At 34.0% G+C, this 20,098-nt stretch overlaps 1 protein-coding gene across 1 annotated transcript; it reads right to left on the bottom strand.

Annotated features, from left to right (window-relative positions):
* Positions 1-4,306: 4,306 nt before the first annotated feature.
* Positions 4,307-17,912, bottom strand: LOC140442623 (perlucin-like). Its single transcript, XM_072533629.1, has 4 exons — positions 17,774-17,912; positions 13,523-13,620; positions 12,183-12,291; positions 4,307-4,628 (listed from the first exon to the last, which is right to left on the bottom strand). Exons 1-4 carry the CDS (start codon positions 17,853-17,855, stop codon positions 4,366-4,368), a joined length of 552 nt encoding a protein of 183 aa, XP_072389730.1. The 5' UTR covers positions 17,856-17,912; the 3' UTR covers positions 4,307-4,365.
* Between the last annotated feature and the right edge of the window lie 2,186 nt (positions 17,913-20,098).

Below are 20,098 nucleotides of genomic sequence, written 5' to 3' on the forward strand. Positions count from 1 at the left end.
TAAAAAGATCAAAAACTTAACGTGAGGAAACGGATCACGGAAGTCATAACTTAATACTAGACGAGCACAACAATCTGCTCTACGAAAATGAGAGAATACTTGAGAGATGGAGGCAATACATGGAAGAATTACTCAAGGAAGAGCAAGAGACAGAAGTCAGTATTTCTGGATGTTCAGGGCCAAAAATAACGCTCAGTGAAGTAACATATGCAATAAAAAGACTAAAAACCAACAAAGCACCTGAACCTGATAACATACAAGCTGAAATATTGAAACTATTTGAAAACAACCAACTGAAACTCCTAACGAGTCTACTGAACAAAATCTATGAAACTGCAGAATTTCCTACAGATTGTCTAGTTTTCACATTCATCCCTCTCCCCAAAAAGGCAAATGCCACCAGATGCACTGATTACAGAATTATAAGCATAATGAGCCATGTACTCAAAATCCTTTTTTCTGTTATTCACTCTCGCATATATAGAAAACTTGAAGAAAATATTAGCAGTGTTCAGTTTGGGTTCATCGGTGCACCGACGTTGTTCAATGATTACTCGGAAATGCTGTTTATGGAAGCTAATGATGGTTTAAGAGAAGGTATAAAAATCAATGGTGAAATCAAAAACAATTTAAGATATGCGGACGACACGGGTTTGATTGCTGATAATGCGGAGGATCTGCAAACATTAATAGACCGTGATGTAGAAGCCTGTGACAGATACGGCATAAAATTAAACTGTAAGACCAAAATTCTTGTAGTAAGTAAAAACGACGTAATACAGCACCAATTTACAGCTAATAATGAATCCTTGAAAATAATCGACAAAATTACATACCTTGGATGCAGCCTAAATAAGGAATGGGACCACTCTCAGGAAATAAGATGTCATATAGAAAAGACGAGAGAGCTGTCTTTAATCGCCTCAGGAAGATTTTATGTAATATGCACCTGAACATTGATATAAGAACACGAGTCTTGAGATGCTATGTATTTTCTACTCTTTTATATTGAGTCGAGGCCTGGACCTTGACGGAGGCAACATCCGAACGATTAGAAGCCTTTGAAATGTGGTGCTACCGCCGCATGCTCAGAATTTCCTATATTCATCATGTTACAAACAACACCGTGATCCAACGTATGAATGAAGATCTGGAAATTATGCGTATCGTGAAAATCAAACAGGTGACATACTTAGGGCATGTGATGCGCAATGAGAAGTATCAACTAATTCAACTAATTTTACAAGGCAAGACAGAAGGCAAAAGATCTCAAGGGCGCAGATGGACATCGTGGTTGAAGAACATCAGACAGTGGGCAGGAATGACTACCATACATCTATTTAGAGCAGCTGTCAACACATTTGTATGGACCAACGTGATTGCGAACATCCACAGAGGATAGGCACCAAAAGAAGAAGAAGACTTTCCGGGGCTATTTCTTTATTTTTCTTGTCTGCTTCATTTTCTAAGTTTTTGAAAACTTCATACTCTAGACATTTGTCCTATTTTGACATTAACAAAAATGCGCATATTCTTAATGGTAATATTCTTCAATCGCATAATAGCCAGAAAGTTTTTCTGAAACGTTTGAAAACATTACAATAATTGATAATTCTCTGCGTAAATACCTTATGTTCGGTGCATTATGTCGTCTTTAATGACCTACAATTGGATGGAAGCTTTCAGTGTATGCTTTAATTAGATCTCGGTCTAATATCTTTTTTTGGTACTTGCCTCTATTTTATTTTACTGCTGCACCCAAAGCAGCTCGTTCCATTACATTGCACAATACGGTAATAATTGAATCATTTGTATATCCAAAGTATGTAATAAAAAATTACTATAATCTTTTACACTGTTTTTATCGACTTTTGGCAAATAATACTAGCGTGTTAATTATTTGTTGTATATTTTCTGTAGAGGTGACTGTGCGTCTGTTAGAGCCATATTCGTCGCTTGCTATAATTAGTCTACCAATAATATTTTCATATTTTTAATTTATGAATTTATGAAAAAATAAAGAGACCTAGTTTAACAGACGAAGATAAATTTATGCGAGATACAAAGAAACATCCAATGTTATCTCCTTGTTCACAGAAATGTAAAGATATTCAATATAAAGACCTTTCCGATGAAGATCGAAAAAAAATATAGCCCCGGAAAGTCTTCTTCTTCTTTTGGTGCCTATCCTCTGTGGATGTTCGCAATCACGTTGGTCCATACAACTGTGTTGACAGCTGCTCTAAATAGATGTATGGTAGTCATTCCTGCCCACTGTCTGATGTTCTTCAACCACGATGTCCATCTGCGCCCTTGAGATCTTTTGCCTTCTGTCTTGCCTTGTAAAATTAGTTGAATTAGTTGATACTTCTCATTGCGCATCACATGCCCTAAGTATGTCATCTTTTTGATTTTCACGATACGCATAATTTCCAGATCTTTATTCATACGTTGGATCACGGTGTTGTTTGTAACATGATGAATATAGGAAATTCTGAGCATGCGGCGGTAGCACCACATTTCAAAGGCTTCTAATCGTTCGGATGTTGCCTCCGTCAAGGTCCAGGCTTCGACTTCATATAAAAGGGTAGAAAATACATAGCATCTCAAGACTCGTGCTCTTATATCAATGTTCAGGTGCATATTACATAAAATCTTCCTGAGGCGATTGAAGACAGCTCTCTCGTCTTTTCTATATGACATCTTATTTCCTGAGAGTGGTCCCATTCCTTATTTAGGCTGCATCCAAGGTATGTAATTTTGTCGATTATTTTCAAGGATTCATTATTAGCTGTAAATTGGTGCTGTATTACGTCGTTTTTACTTACTACAAGAATTTTGGTCTTACAGTTTAATTTTATGCCGTATCTGTCACAGGCTTCTACATCACGGTCTATTAATGTTTGCAGATCCTCCGCATTATCAGCAATCAAACCCGTGTCGTCCGCATATCTTAAATTGTTTATGATTTCACCATTGATTTTTATACCTTCTCTTAAACCATCAATAGCTTCCATAAACAGCATTTCCGAGTAATCATTGAACAACGTCGGTGCACCGATGAACCCAAACTGAACACTGCTAATATTTTCTTCAAGTTTTCTATATATGCGAGAGTGAATAACAGAAAGAAGGATTTTGAGTACATGGCTCATTATGCTTATAATTCTGTAATCAGTGCATCTGGTGGCATTTGCCTTTTTGGGAGAGGGATGAATGTGGAAACTAGACAATCTGTAGGAAATTCTGCAGTTTCATAGATTTTGTTCAGTAGACTCGTTAGGAGTTTGAGTTGGTTGTTTTCAAATAGTTTCAATATTTCAGCTTGTATGTTATCAGGTTCAGGTGCTTTGTTGGTTTTTAGTCTTTTTATTACATATGTTACTTTACTGAGCGTTATTTCTGGCCCTGAACATCCAGAAACACTGACTTCTGTCTCTTGTCTCTATTCACTCATTTTCGTACAGGAGATTGTTGTGCTCGTCTAGTATTAAGTTATGACTTCGTGATCCGTTTCCTCCCGTTAAGTTTTTGATCTTTTTATGTAGGTTAAAAGTGTCATGCTTCTATTTCTATTCATTGATCTTGTAGCCATGATTCGTTTGCTTCTTTTTCTTTTTCTTAATGATTTTGTTCATTTCTTTGTACCTTTCCTTATTCTTATTTCTGTGTTTTCTTTGTTCTTCCATTAGCTCTAATATTTCTTGTCTCATCCATGGCTGTTTCTTTATATTGTTTTTTGGTTTAAGTTTATTATCTACCACTGAATTACAGATATTTTTGATTTTATTCCACATATCATCCACACTTATGTTTTCTTGATTAATATCTGAGATTACCATGCTGTCTGTTTTGTTGTTGATCTCCTCTTTGACTTCTTCTCTTGTGGTTTTATCTTTCAACTTCTGGATGTCCGGACGTTTTTGTGCTTTTCTTTTATGGACTTTTTTCATGTGGAGTTTGAAACGTCCTCGTAAAAGATTATGGTCTGATGGTCGGAACGCCTACACCATTACAAACTAGGCATTAAATAGACATTTTTTTTTGCCAGAATATTAGTAGGTTACAACAAAACATTTGCTCATATCTATAAGGTATCTGGGTTAAATATCTACTGCATAGTTTGGCATAAGGGAATGGCTGGTCGAAAAGCACCCAACATCGTTGATTCTATTTTTACAGTTATAAATAGAGAACGTGATGTTAAAAAATTTATAACTAACCAGGAAATTGTACTGCCCAAAACAAAAATTTGATATTAAAGGATTTGGAGTTAACTAATTACGATTAAAAATAATACAATGTCTTAGTTAATAATTGTGTTTAATATTTTCTAAATCATTACAATCTCGAGTCTCTTTCATTTCATGATTTACATGGTTTATCTGAGTCTACATTTTGATAATTATACCTTTCACAAATAAAATAAAAGGGAACCCAGCAAGGTCTATCGTTCCATTCTAATTTTCCTCCAATATTCCAAACCTGTAAACATTTTTCTCCAGCTGGATCACTAGGTTGACCTGCGGACCATTTTGTGTACTCCACAGTTTTACCGTAAGGAAGCCATATCCATTTACTTTGGTCAATTGCTCTCGTACCTGATGTCCAATATTCAAAACCTTTACCTGAAATAACAAAATAAGCGTTTAACAACCACTCAATGACAAATTAAAAGTTTTGATTCTATTATCTACAAAATAGGGCATTTACTAGTGTATTTTTATGTATGAGAGAGTAATAAAACAATAAATTATGTATGCAAATCCCTAAACTGTTGATACGGGTGACTCAATGAAAAACAGATATTTGTCAACAAGTTTACAGAAGTATATAGGAAAACAATTTTAAATTGAGTATGACCACCAGGTATAAAGGTTGGAGCAGAATAGAATACAATAGTTGTGGGGGTTACTAATCCCTAAATAAGGTTGCCAGTGTCGGAGTGATGGAGGTTAACAGGTACTAATGAATTTGCAAGAAATCTAAGATGTTTATTTTATTGGTTATATAATATATAACCAATAAAAGTTTAATAAGTACCTACCTATTTGCAAAATAAAGTTTAATTCTTTAGATAAAATAAAACGTTTTATTTTATCTATTTGCAAAATAAAGTTTAATTCTTTGCCTATTTGCAAAATAAAGTTTAATTCTTTAGATAAAATAAAACGTTTTATTTTATCTGAAATGAGTGCATTCCACGAAGTAAGGGTTTCAACAATCAAACATTTAATTCTTTAATTCCAGGAATCTAGGACAGTAATTGACTAGATAATTACCTTCTAAACTTATTCCACAGAAAATGTGATAGTGGGTTTTTCCATTTTGTATATAGGAAGGTCCAAGTGGCGTATTCAAAATTCTTAACAGTTCACTAAAAGTAGGTACTTCAGTTGCAAGGTGCAGTTTATTGTGTATACTAGTGTTATGGAAAATTTGGAAGTGCCGTGTAAACGCCGAAAAATTGGTCCTCTAACAGTTAATGAAAAAACATTAATATTTAATTGTTTTAAATCATTTACAGACAAACGTTTATGTGCAAGTGTTGATGAGACCGTTGAGTTAGTTAGCAGTACACTTGGTGTTGGGAAATCTACGATTTACAGAGTTATTAAAGAAGAGAAATGTGGTAGTTTTCAAATGCCACGTAATGCTCCAGGGAAACCAAAATTTCAAATAGAATATCATTTTAAAGAAGGACTTCGACGGAAAGTGCATGAATTCTTCTTTAGACAAGAATTTCCAACATTGGATAAAGTTCTTGTCTCAGTTCAAGATGATAAGGATTACCCAGAAATGAGTCGAAGTACGTTATGGAAACTTTTAAAAGAAATAGGCTTCCGCTGGAAAAAGAATCCCAGAAAGTCTATTTTATTAGAAAGAAGCGATATTGTCATATGGAGAAGACATTTTCTAAGAACCATAAAGGAAATGAGAAACCAAAAAAGAAAAATATTTTATCTTGATGAAACATGGATCAACGAGGGTCATACACCAAATAAATTTTGGCAGGATGAAACTGTTACAAGTCAAAGGCACGCTTTTGTAAATAACTTATCTACTGGTTTAAACCCACCATCAGGAAAGGGACGCAGGCTGATAATAGTACACATTGGCTGTTCAGACGGTTTTGTTGAAGGTGGTTTATTAACTTTTGAATCAACTCGTACCGGTGACTACCATGAAGACATGAACGCTGATGTCTTTCAAGAATGGTTCGAACAAATGATAGATCTTCTTCCTAAGAACTGTGTAATAGTAATGGATAATGCAAGTTATCACTCCAGACTTATAGAAGGACTGCCCACAACCAAGTGGTTAAAAAAAGACTTGCAGAATTGGCTGAGTTCAAAAAATATTACGTTCCATCCCGGATCTATAAGAAAGGAACTTTATTCGTTGTGTGCCCTTCATAAAGAAAAATTAAAAAAATACGAAATTGATGAAATTGCCAAAAATCGTGGAATGACAGTACTTAGATCCCCACCATATCATTGTGAATTAAACCCGATTGAACTGGTATGGGCACAGATAAAGAGTGAAGTTTCAAGAAAAAATACCACTTTTAAAATTCATGATGTTAAACAGTTGTTTTTGGAGGCCGTAAATAATGTAAAACCTAAAAACTGGGAAAAGGCAGTAAATCACACTATTAAAGAAGAGGAAAAAATGTGGAAGCTGGACAATATTACTGATAAAATGATCGAGCCAGTTAATATAAATCTTGGTTCTGAAAGTTCATCTTCTGAATCTGATTTGGATTTGTAACAAGTAGCTGTAAGTTTTATATTAATATTTTTATTCATCTATTTAACATACCTTAGACGGTTTTAAAAACTCTTTTTCTCTTTTGTAATTTTTAAAAATTAAAAAAAAATGTGAATTTTTTAAAACCCTTTTTAATGTAGGCCAGTCAGTTCTAATATAGTGTGTGATAAAAGAGGTCACTTTTGTTTACATACACATAACACTTTATAACACTGAAATAATTCATTTATTTTTTACAATTATTCAAAGTAATTTTTCAATTAATCTTGAGCACGCCCATGGAGTGGTCGGAGCTACCAGTTAAAATTATGCTAATTACTCTCTCGTTCATAAAAATAAACTATAGTTCGGTCCGGTGGTCAGATTTTAATACTCTACAGAAGGTTAGAACAGGTAAATTCGCTCCGCCCTAATATTTCTTAGAAAAGATAATTTGTTAGTAGGTACACAATAAATAATAATGAATAGCCAGGATCAGCGTGAATAGAGAATGTTGTCATCATAAAGCAGGTTTTTTTTTATTACAAGAACAACTTCCATAATATGCTTACTAATAATATTAAACGATGGCCGTATGTAGAAAGTTGAAAAGCATTTGTTAAAACTCTAAATATTTGTAACAGTGTAGTTGAATGCAGTGATAACCATTATGGTGTGGAAGTGGAAGGCAATGCACTATTTGTGTGGAAAACCATTGAAGTTGATACACAGCAAATTTAACCAATTGGCACTGAAACTCTTACTGTAGAAGATGTAGGGGAGATAGGGGTTAGTTGACTAAAAGGGTTAGTTGACTAATTGCCTCGAGTTCCTCTAATGTATAACAAATATCGCCTGTAGACACAATATCTAAACTGCAAATTCTTGCGTCTCCAGTTTACAATATCGCTGTTATGTCGCTTGTGTTTTGTGTCGTCCAGATGCAATCCAGGTAAGGCATTTTCCGTATATGATGTTACTGGCATTATAAAATTGAGTCTGCCTCCAGTTTCTACTCCAAGCAGTATAATGGATGAGTTAAGTAAAGCAGGTATAAGTCATCTGAATTAGAGTTCTTCTCAGAGAGTGACTTCTTGCCATCATATGTAACAGACAGGCCTACATCAACAAATGAAGAAGGACACGCTAAAAAATTTCTTTTCTGGGAAGAAAGTCCGATTCCATCTACGTCTGCAGCTCATCATGACCCTACATCCTTGGAATCTGAGGGCGAAATTGAGTGCTTAGTATGTGAAGCACCCTATTGAAATATCCATTCAGATGATGATTAGTGAGTTTCGTTTTTAATTGTTAGATTTTCTTAATGCCAATGTTCAAAATAAACATGAAAAATTGAATCTGCATTTGTTTTTGGATTGTGTTCGTATTATTACCCTTATGATATAACTAAGAAAATATTGAGTCAACTAACCCCAGGCCGTTAGTCAACTAAACCCGCATCCGGGGCTACTTGACTTATTTTTAAAGGCAGTAAAAATTTGCTTAAAACTTTTTTCTACGGAGCACTCGAATAAATTGAAAATGTATGTATAATACCAGAAAGAGTATAGAATTAGCTGACATTAATTCTATTCAAAACAAAAATTAATTATTGAAAAAATAAGTCAACAAACCACGATTTCACCTACATTTGATATAAAAAATATCATATTTATATTGACAGAAAACAAGTTATTTCCAAAATTCCGAAGTGCGTCCAGAAAGTACATGACTCATTGAACTCCGTGGAAGTGACAACCAATCAGAAAGAAGTAAAGTTTTAAGTAAATTGAAAGTAATTTATGTTGACGGAACTTTCAAATCCTGCACAAAATTTTTTATTCAACTATTTACACTTCAAGGACTCGAAAATGGGCACTATGTGCTGTTGGCCTTCTTTTTAATTTCAAATAAGTTAGCAAATTGATATGTGCCTGCCTTAAATTGTTTAAAGACGAAGTATCAAAAATTTAACCTAAATTTTAGTCCCAACATTGTGTATGCCGATATCGAAAAAGCGATCCATGTAGCTGTAAGCGAAGTGTTTCTATCTGCGAAAATAAAGGGATGTGTGATTGGTCAATCATAGTGGAGAAAAATTTGAAAAGTTGGACTGGCTACTGAGTATTTAAAGGCCAATGACGTCGGGCAATACCTTAGATATATGTTTGGTCTACCTTTCCTAGATCTATTCGACGTAGGTGACTGTTTTGCTTTAGACTTTAGTGAGATATTACCAGCACAACACCAAGCCGCACAACAATTTGCTGACTACTTGGTGGAGGGTGAACGATATTTCTGAAGAGGCAGATTTCCTCCTAAGATGTGGACGGTAAACATTTCATCACTTGAGTGTACAACCAACGCCTGTGAAAGTTTCTCTTTTAAATTTATTTCGTTATTTTACAATCCGCGCCAAAAGATATTCAAATTGATACTTATATAAAAACACGAAGTACCGAAAAGTATTTCAACAGCGTCAAAAAGTTGTTGATCACAAAATAGTGTAATTAAAGCAAAATAAACTTAGTAGATTTGATTTTATCAAATGTATTTCATTTAGATTTATAGCAAAATAAATGCCTTGTTTTAATTTAAGTATATTTGTTTAATTTTGTAAAGGTAGAGAATATCCCGGATGTTTTTACACTTGACACAAATTATTTTAGTAATTTTTGAAAACAGAATTATGAAAATGCAATTGATTCGTTAATACTTCAAATTCTGGAGGACAATCCAGATGAATTTGGCAACTTGGAAATAACGTTTCAACAAGATGGTGCTCCTGCACACCATTATCGTGCAATAAGACGTTACCTAAATGAGGAATATTGTGGTAGATAAATTGGACGACGTGGTACGATAAAATGGCCAGCTCGGTCACCGGACCTCACACCATTAGATTTTTTTCTGTGAGGATACTTGAAATCTAAAGTTTACGCTACAGCATCCGACAATATTGACATTTTGAAATAACAAATTTGTTAAAAAATGTAGGGTAATTTCCCCCGACACAAAATGAGCTTAAACTCAAACAAAATTATTATGACGGAATAGGTATTTTCAATACCTTTCAAACGAAGTATCACTTGCCATGTGGTCCCATTTAAAATTATCTGTCACAGTGGCGCTGTACCCTTCATCTGTCACTATTACGTCACCTGTTATGTTTAGTTGAGAAGCCTAAGTCTGTTTATAACCTCCCTCCAAATTTCGCTATTATAACAATAACCGTACAAAAGGTACGAGGGGGGGAACCGACTTTTGACTATCATTGTATAATTGAAAGGCTTATATAATTAAAAGGGTTTTTTGACCTCGGGAACGAAATAGTGTGTTCCGACAAAATAATATCAAACATGTACTGATAAGCAAAAGAATTTCAAATGTCAGGAATGCATGCACTACTAGCGATGGTAAATTCCTGAATAATGTAATTAGACAACTTACAGTTTAATACAAATGTGTTTTCAACGATCGGACGGGAATGTTACTACTTACTATCTTTTTTATCATTTATTCAAATATTTAAATTGTTTTATTTACTCCTTTGATATTGTATGTTTTTCAGATTTATCTGCTGCTTTTCTTAATCATTAACGTTTCTTTGCATTTTTTCTTGCCTTTGACTGAGCTAATTAACCAGAACAATTTTGTACAAAAAGTGATATTTTTTTAATATTATGTATAATATATCTTCTTCAACAAATTTTACCTGGACCTTTTTCTTCTTCATGTGCCTGCAATATGAAGATTCGGCTTGATTTCCCCACCAGAAGATTCCAAAAACGCTACTAGTGCAGTGTAGGAAAATGATTATAGTTTTTTTAATTGTACGATTAGACCAAAGGTCAAGTTTTTTATTATAGTTTTTATTTTATCTTGAACTTGGAAGATGTTGTTATTGCTTCCTTGTACACTTAAGTTCAGATCGTTAAGGGCACTGAAGATATCAGCCAAATATGCCACCATTGTAAGTCATTCAAAGTTATTGAAATTATTAGCATGTTTATTTCCACTGAACGCATATGTCTTCAGAAATTATACCGAAAATTCGGGAATTTGAGGCCTGGCATCAATGAAATTCACGAACTTCATTATCTCGCCTAACACTTTTTTTAATTTGCCACGCATATTTTCAGTAGCTAATACTCCTCTATAAATGCAACAATTATGCCAGATCATAGATGAATTCATTTTCTTCCCGATCATCTGAATTCCTGTTCATGTACCGGTCATAGCCTGAGCACCATCCGCACTATTTTAGATATTTTAAATATTGCTTCACTTGTAGTATGCGAAGGCAGAGACCTACAGAACAGAAAATTCTCAATAATGCCGTCGTTGTATTCATAACGAACAAATGCAAGCAAATTGGCGTCATTGCTAATATCTGTGCTCTTATCTAATCGTAAAGCATAAAATCTCGCTTTATCATTCAAACTCAATTACTCTTTAACATTTACTGACATATCAACAATTCTATTCTTCATTGGACTGTTGGATAACCATATAACGTCCAATTCTTTTGAAGCTTTTCTCTCAACATAGCAGAAAGGATGATAATAAAGGACGACAACTAATAAGGAGATTTGGTACGACGTCAATTCAGTATTTTCGTTATTGGCCCCAGTAGCAGTCTTAATTATTGTTTTTTTTTGCTTCGTTCTAATTCTGAGGCCTTTATTTTGAAAAATGATTAAAATTTCCCACGAAAGTCTTGATGTTTTGTTTCTAAATGACGTCGAAGTTCGACAAAACTTCGTAGCATATGACGCAGTATTTATCACCTTTTAAACTAATACATACATGTACGGATGATTGTATGTTTATTCCTCTGATTGTAAAAAAATTCCTCTGAATTGCAAAAATTGTTTGTCTTTAAATTTGTCTGGCTAATTGGCTCCGCCAAGGCCATCAAACTAAAAAAAACTAATACATGTAAAACCAAAAGCTAAGTATTCGTCACAAAAATTACGATGATTATTAAACTTTGAAGTCGACGGTCTTTCATTTGCTTCATCTAAAGCGGAATCATTTGGCTTTAACCAGCGTTTCATTGTCTAAATCACATTAAAAACGTAATAAAGCAATACGCAAAAAAATGCGAATACGCCTAATTAAATTTTAACACACGAATAAAGAATTAGCCCAAGACAAGTGTAAGTCCCGTGAAAGTATTTTGCATGGGCCCTGGCGATGTGGCAGGGGGAAAGGTTAGTAGCGGCACTTGTTTTAATCACTACTCGGTTATCTCTCGGACAGTCTCGGTTACGATTAAGAGACTTACATTTATTTATTAATTCAAATGTCGATAGATAAAACTACGGACCCCCTAATACATTCGTGCAGACTACAGGTTAAAAAACACCGCTTTAGGCTATTTAATTATGTTAATGGAAGTTGTAAGGCTCAAATTAAAATACACTTACCAGCATCTTTTATGTAGTTAAAAAGAATGTCATTTTCTTCATCACAAGTAATGGTAAGCAATTGCATATGCATTTGGTGGCAAAAACTTAGAGCTTCATACCAAGGAAGCTAAAACAAAAATTAAACGTTTTCATTTTAATGAAATTAATCTTAAATTTACTTTGCACGAAAATGCAAGAAAAAAGAAAAATATTCAATTTTCTGTTGTAGCTATTCTGTTCTATTTTGCTTCCCAGAGAGTATACGTAACCCATAGATTTTTGTATCATTTTTTATTCCTAAGTATTTAAGTTATTTTCATTAAAAACCAATCAAAAAAGAATTTTGAGAATAATCTAGTTGTGTATTCATTGTTTGTATTACTTTTTTTTTATATTTACAATTTGCTTCAACCACAAAGGGTTATTAGCATTGAACTGTATTTACATAAAATATGAAAGAGAAACAAACGTTAATATCAAATTTGGTTACTCAGTCCTATGGCACGTAAAAAATTGAGAATTTTAGTTGTATTATTTTCACTTAAATATTTAAAACGGAAATAGGTAACTGTTGTTGTTGTCGTTCTAGTACATAGAGAGGACAGTCTATTAATATATTTATGTAGCAATGTTTGTTGACTATCACACATACATCACTTCGGAGGAGGTTCATCTGAGTATGACCACTACTTAGTCATTTCTCTTAGCAGAGTTTCCACGGCAGCACACTTTGATAGTTTTTAATGTAGAGTCTAAATTATTTAAATTTATTTGCCATTTTGTCATGATTTTGTTCTTAAAATATTGCTTTAAATTGGTATGAACACAGGTGGTTATGATGACTATTAACATATTCTCACTTGCATTTTTTGCTAATATGTCAGTTTTATCTTGCAATGTGAACGTACTTATAGGAATTGAACTTATCTTTGATTTTGTTGGCATGTTAAGAGTTCCTCCTTAATTAAAAACAGGACGGGATGTTTGGGGTACAATTGTTTTAGGGCTGTTACTTACACTTAGACTATAATCGCTAATGATAAGAGAGTATTTGATGTCATGTATTTTGACAAACGTTAATGTCTGGAGGATAGAAAAGTGTTCAGCGAAGAATTTAGAGGTTTGAGGAGAGAGCTGTTAGAAATTGTTATAGTTATCTATTGTAAAAGCCGCTCCTACTCCGTTTGCCGATCTGGATTCGTCGGTCAAAATAAGGATGTAATCAATAAAACCATTTAATATCCCTGGTACTTTTTTTTTGAAAATTTTGGCTGATGTGTCACATTTCTTGATTACAGGTAGGTTTTTATTAGAGTCAGGGAGAGCAATGGTCCAATATTTAAAAAACATTCAAGTACCTGAAAAGCGTCGCCTATCCAATAGCTTTTATTTCCCCAATGCTTGAGTGGAATAACTGAGGATTTAGAATTTCTAAAAATGTTTTCCCATTGTGATACTGTAAAAAAAAATAAAATGGTTAATACATATGTGCTGTTAAATCTAAATAAATAGATACATACTTATATTATCTTATTATTATAATAAGTAAATATCAAAAATATAAAATGACAATTTTTCAACAGAAAAAAAAAACATAAGAGAAGGCTTGCGAAGACTTTCAAAAGAAACAGAACTGAATATTACAATAAAGATACAAAACATTGCAATCCCTTAGCCACGTGATGAATGGAATAAAATACCACTTTATGCAGAATATCATAAAGGGAAATAATTTAGGAGAGTGTAGTATTGGAAGGAGGTGAATGTCATGACTCCGTAATCTCAGGGAATAATGTAATTGCTCCTCTAACCATTATTTTATAATAAAAAGAAACATAGTTCAAATAATCAGGATGATCGCTACGAAAAAAGATGGCGCCTTAAAAAGAAAGGCTAGTCTGGCTATATTATTTTAGTCGAATCGGAAGGCTGCATGACAGGGGTGTCCAAGCCTGAATACGTAGTAGAATAAACAGGATATTAAAAGACAGCATTAACAATACTTAAGGTACTATTCCGAAAATACTGACGGCAGACAGCAACTGCAGACGGCAATTTGAAGTTGCCGTCGGGCAACAGTTGCTGTCCTATTGGTTTCAAACATTTTCTTTGAGATGTGAATTTTTAGAATTCGCATTTTTGCAATCGAATAAACAGGGATATTTAGACATTTGATCAATAAAATAATCACTTTCTTCGTTTGTCAATACTTCGTACCGTCTACCATGACAGCAGTTGCAGTCAGATGTCGGAATCAGTCTCATACAAAATAATTCTGCAAATTTCTGTGGCGGCAACTGCAACTGCCACCTGCAGTCGTTGTCGGAATCGAACCTTTAGTTCGGATTTAGGAGTGGCTGAGGTACGACAGTAGTCCTTGAACCATGTCTTATATCTAGACAATGCTGCTACCTAACGGGCTTTCCGCAAATCTCGTCCATTACACAACTGTAATCAGTCGTTATAACGAATTCGAACGACATTCACTGTGTATTAGCATTTTAACGGTTAAAAAGTGTTTTAGGCACTTAAAGTAAATTTTCAAGAGGAGAGTTGATTATTTTGAATTATAGGATTTTCTCTACCTTAATACTTAAATACCACGCTATTTGATGATTCGAATGCGTAATTGATTTTGTGAATTCGTTAATTAGTTAAATGCTTTGATCTTGGCAGCCAAATTTGGCTGAAACAAGACTATGATGTGCCTTGACGCTAACGGTCATCGTGTACCTTGAGCCGATGGCTCATGGTACACGATTTTGCAACATTTCATGTTTTATTTATTATAATTTGTATAAGTAAGTAAAGAAGGAGTTAAAGGGAAGGCAGTGGACAGTTGAACTGTCGTTGAAACAAGCCTTTAAGGGCGTAAATGTCGATGATCCTGAGAAAAGAATGAATTATTGTGAAGTAGCAAAGGTATTTAATATTAGTAGGTCTGCGTTAAGCAGACACTCAAAGAATTTTAAAAACAATATTGTCAACCTGTATTTGACAAATTATGCTGTAAAACAAATATATACCAAGGAAGAAGATTTAAACCTTGTTACTTATATAACAAATACTGCAAAAATGTAGTATCGATTAAAAAAATGCGTGAGAATGTTATCTTTCAAATATGCAAAAGCTAATGAGAAGAAAATACCCGACACTTGGAATGAGGAAGAAACTGCAGGAGAAGAATGGATGAGATGCTCAATAAAAAGGCACGCACAAGAATTATTAATCCGCAAGCCAGGGGCTATGAGCTCGCATGACCAGTTTCAAAAGAACGAATATTGAGTAATTTAAAAGAGTTACACAAAAAATATGGTCCAATTCCACCAGATATAATTTGGAATCTTGATGAAACAGGCTTAAGCACATTTCAAGGAAAATCCAGAATAAATGCGTTTAAGGATGTTAAACAAATAGGAAGTGCTACATCAGCAGAACGAGGAGGCTTAGTCACGGTTAAATGCATTAAATGCAATTGGTTATTTATTATCTTCCATAATGACGTTTCCACGGTTTCGTTTTAAAGAAAGAATGCTGTTTGGTGGACCGGTAGGATGCATTTGCACAGCCATTCAATCGGGTTGGTCCAACGGAGAGTCTTTCTTGAAGTTTTTGGACCATGTTATGTTTTTTTTCCTCATGATTTACTATGGAATCACTAACAGGAGAATTTTACTGTTATCATGGCATGTGGTTGTCTTTTCAAAGGCGAATCACATGCTTTTATTTTTTCTGAAGGATATTCTTAAGTTAAAGTTGATTTCATGTAATCAAATGAACTATCTCATCCCAGGAATGCAACTCAGCAATATTGGCAATATCGTTTTAAATTCGTCTACTTTAAAATGTATAATATATGTCTGAATTGTCAATATAAATGAGTCAGATAAAATTAAATTATTAGAAAAATTTTTCACCAAGTATCAAAAAACAAAATTTGTTTAATTTATTTAATGTTTGTATTTTGATAAAAAATTCTGAAGTGAAAATTGAAACGTTAATAAACTTATTTAAAACTTTAATTGTGGCTTATTCCCATTAAAATAATAATTGCTTTAAGATGTCATAAGCTGTTATGAATGCCGTCATAAGTTTAAAGGACGAGTTTTTACTATTATTACTTGATAATTATAAGACACATCTCACTACCAACCATTATTTATAAAGCATCTGATCGAGGTATTGTCATTGTGGCTTTCCCTCCTTATATATTACACAGGCTACAACTTTTGGACCCATTAGTCTATGGTAAGTTGAAGACATATTACAATCAAGCTGTTGAAGGGTGACTTTTGAGCAACAAAGAAAAAACTTTTGATATTTACAGTGTAGCTGAAGTTTTAGGTACTGATTACACAAAAGCTTTCACTCCAAACAACATCTTATTTGGCTTCCTTAAGTCAGGAATTTTTCATTCCAATGAGAGAATTTTCACTGATGATTTGAAAGAACAAATGTTCTTCATAAAAACGCTTTATAATGCATTTATACAAATTAAATGAAACATATTATTGTGTATTTCTTTAAGTTAATATTAATAGAAATCTTTAAATAATATTTATACGCGTATATAATAAAATATATCTAGTGGCTGTAATGCCAGTGTACTCGGCAAAGTGATTCTAAAAAAGAGCACACCTACTGCCTAAATATTTCGTGTTGGTATCATGTGACGTCACGGGCTATGACGCCGATGACGTGCAATGGTTTGTAAATTAGATGGACTGTAGATAGATAGGATAGCATTAAACCTATTATATTGCTAATTGCCTGTTTTGTGTTTCCACTGTTGTAGCGGCTATTGCTTTTAAAAAGTAATGTTGTAGTTAAGGTAACTCCTAGGTATATAAATTTGTTAACAACTTCAATTGTTTCGTTCCTGTATAGTAATTTAACACCTCTACTGCCAATTTTGCCGCTTCGGGCAAACGGAAGAATTTTGAAATCCGTAAACTAATTTTAGGAAGAATTTTGGTTTGTAAGGTTTTGTAAAAATAAAAGTGTTGAAAAATCTGAGTCTTTCATAGTCAGCCACTATAGAATCTTGGCTCTCGTCTTACGCCGAGGAAAGAGATATTCACAAAAAGTAGGATTTAGACTATTCTTATTTTAATACCTTTATAACAATCTCCTAAAAAAATAATTAAATTTCATAAAGAACAATTTGACGTGATCTGGTATTTTGCTTCAATTAAGGCATCCCAAAAGAGCAGAGCCTTGCCTTGGCCATAGCAACCTAGTTAAGACATGTGATGTTTTAGTGATGCATAGAGAATTCGCTTCACGTGTTTGTTCTTGCTTTCTACTTTATCATTTTGCGTCCTTCGACGGACAACCGCGGCTATGCCGTACACCTATAGAAGATTCAAAATTGTAGGTCAGAAGAAATTAGAATAAGGTACTCTAAAAGGCTCCACTAAAAACTGTAAACAACACTGCCCAAATGGCTGTATATTAAGCAGAAAACAGAAAGTAATGAATAGAAGAATGTGAAATAATCTCCAGAGTGTCGCAGAAATACTAAGGTTTAAAACGAAGAGAAATATTGGTGCAGACAGTAGGAAGACAGGAAAATATCACTTTTTGAAGAATAAATGTCGAATACTTACCATCTTTTAAACATGTGCCGCTTAGAAGAGCGCTGCCAACGAGGGTCAACAGCAGCACCAAATAAAAACGATTCATGGCCATGTTCACTAAAGAAAAGTACTTGTGTATGTGTATTTAAGTGTATTTATACAGAATAAAGTTGACGCAATAAGTAATTATCAGGAAAATGGAAGACATTTTCAGAATAGAATTTATTTATCAAAATTAATAGAATTTCTAAACATAAATATTCATAATAGAAAATGAATGTAGAGAATATTTTGCAACAATTATGTAAATTGACGAGACGTTTACAATTAATATTGCAATATAATCAGAAACGCAAATTCTTAAAAGGGACGCCATTTCAACATTAAAAGCCCTGGAACGGACAATCTTCCTGCCGAACTCTTTAAAAATGGCGGTGACTTAGTATTAAAATACATGCATAGGTTAATAAATAAAATCTGGCATAGGTGCCTCCTCCTCATTCCTTAATTCCTTATCAGGGCGTGGTGACACTCTAAATATTAGTAGCTTGCTATCTCCATTGGCTGCGATTCTGTGTCATATGGACGGCTTCATGTAGGGATTTTCCCACCAGAGACTTCATTTGGTCTGCCCATCGTGTTCGAGATCTTCCTCTTGACCTCTCTTCTTCTTTCTACTACCAATAGTTCCATGGTCCCCGTTCTTATAGCTACGTGGCCAAAGTAAATTAGGTATGCTCCGGTTACTTTTTTTAATAGTCTGTCTTTTATATGAAGCTCTTCCAGAATTGAGAATTCTATCCAGAACACGCGTAGAATTATTCTATAGACCTACATTTTGAAGGCTTAGATCTTACCCCTATCGATTTTTCTGAAAGTTCATAGAAACACGTGCTGACTGGCAATTAGGTATACTATGGCCACTATGATTTAAATGCTAACGTGGGTCAAGGAGAAGTGGAGAATTGTATGGGGCGATATGTAAAATGAAAATTAAGAACAGATTAGCATCTTTACGAAGAGCTTAGAGCAGCGGCAACTGAAGAATGAAATACAATTAATGAGTCGCTCAGAAGCACAATGGCCTAAGTGAAAATTGATGTTTTGAGATATCGGCAACTAAAGAATTAATCTAAAAATGAAATCAGTTATTAACCAGTATTATTCTATTGGGTCACCTATTCATCTATTTCCGACTTAATATCATTATCTATTACCTCCACGTTTGTCTTCAGGTTTGTGTAGAATTAATGATATACCGGCGGAATGTAAGGAAGAAGACTCTGATGGTCTTTATATTTTAGTTGCTCTATGGATCTGCCAACGGGATAGATGATGTCTCTAAAGAACTTCTCTTTTTATCTGAAAGACGTCTGCTCTTTTTTTTTAAGACGTCAACACAATTAAATAATACACGCTCGTTATTAGAATATTTAAAATAAATTTTGAAGGGCTCTTCTGCTTTGAACATTAGCCACCGTATTTTAAGCCATTCTTCTTTTATATCTTGCTCTCCTTTTTTCCGGTTTGTGACTTCCCTAGTTTTTTAGTACACTTAAAATTTTCAGAGGTCATTTGAAATACCTGAAATTTATTACTCTTCTTGGAACTGAAAATAACTTTCACCCAATCGTCTGGTAGAAAAATGTCTTTAAAATATCGTTTTTGTTTTTCGATCTCTCCAAAGTCTCTGTCACATGGCAAATATGAGTGACCAGAAACTAGAAACTTGTGATGTTGAAATTGTGAAAATAGATGTCTTTTTAATATTTCGATTCTAACCTAAAATGCGCTAAAAGTACGCAAGACTGCATACCTTGGACACATACTGAGAAATAATAAATATAGTCTTCTGCAGGTCATCATGCAGGGTAGAGTCGATGGCAAAATGGGAATAGGTAGAAAGAGGAAGTCATGGCTGCGAAATATTCGAGACTGGACAAACATGACTGTAGACGAATTATTCCACGTTGCAAAAGACAGAGAAGCTTTTAAAAATGTGGTCGCCAACCTCCGTTAATGGGGACGGCATAGGAAGAAGAAGAAGAAGAACCTAAAATGCAAGAACCAATTTCTTCTGGGCCACGTGTGGCTATGCCTTCATGCTATACATACGTGTGTATGTGACTTGTCGTTAAATGTGGTTGCCAAAACAATACGTTCACAGCTGTCTTTTATAATAAGCCACTTCTGTAGAAATACTAATAGTAGCTAAAGTTTTCATCAAATCAAACGTAATTACTGTTGTGGTACCTTTATCCTTGGCTGCATCTTCATTCCACTTCGAGCTATTTTGCCTTCCGTAGATGTAACTCTTTTCCTATTTTCATTCTGTTTTTTTCTACACTTACACAG

The sequence above is a fragment of the Diabrotica undecimpunctata genome, chromosome 6 (assembly GCF_040954645.1).
Source record: "Diabrotica undecimpunctata isolate CICGRU chromosome 6, icDiaUnde3, whole genome shotgun sequence".
NCBI classification, from domain to species: domain Eukaryota; kingdom Metazoa; phylum Arthropoda; class Insecta; order Coleoptera; family Chrysomelidae; genus Diabrotica; species Diabrotica undecimpunctata.

Coding starts and splice junctions, on each gene's coding strand:
- LOC140442623 (XM_072533629.1), bottom strand. CDS start 17,855: ATGGCCATGAATCGTTTTTATTTGGTGCTGCTGTTGACCCTCGTTGGC. Junction 13,621..17,773: donor CGGCACATGTTTAAAAGATG/GTAAGTATTCGA, acceptor TTTTTTTTACAG/TATCACAATGGGAAAACATT. Junction 12,292..13,522: donor GGATAGGCGACGCTTTTCAG/GTACTTGAATGT, acceptor TTTTTGTTTTAG/CTTCCTTGGTATGAAGCTCT.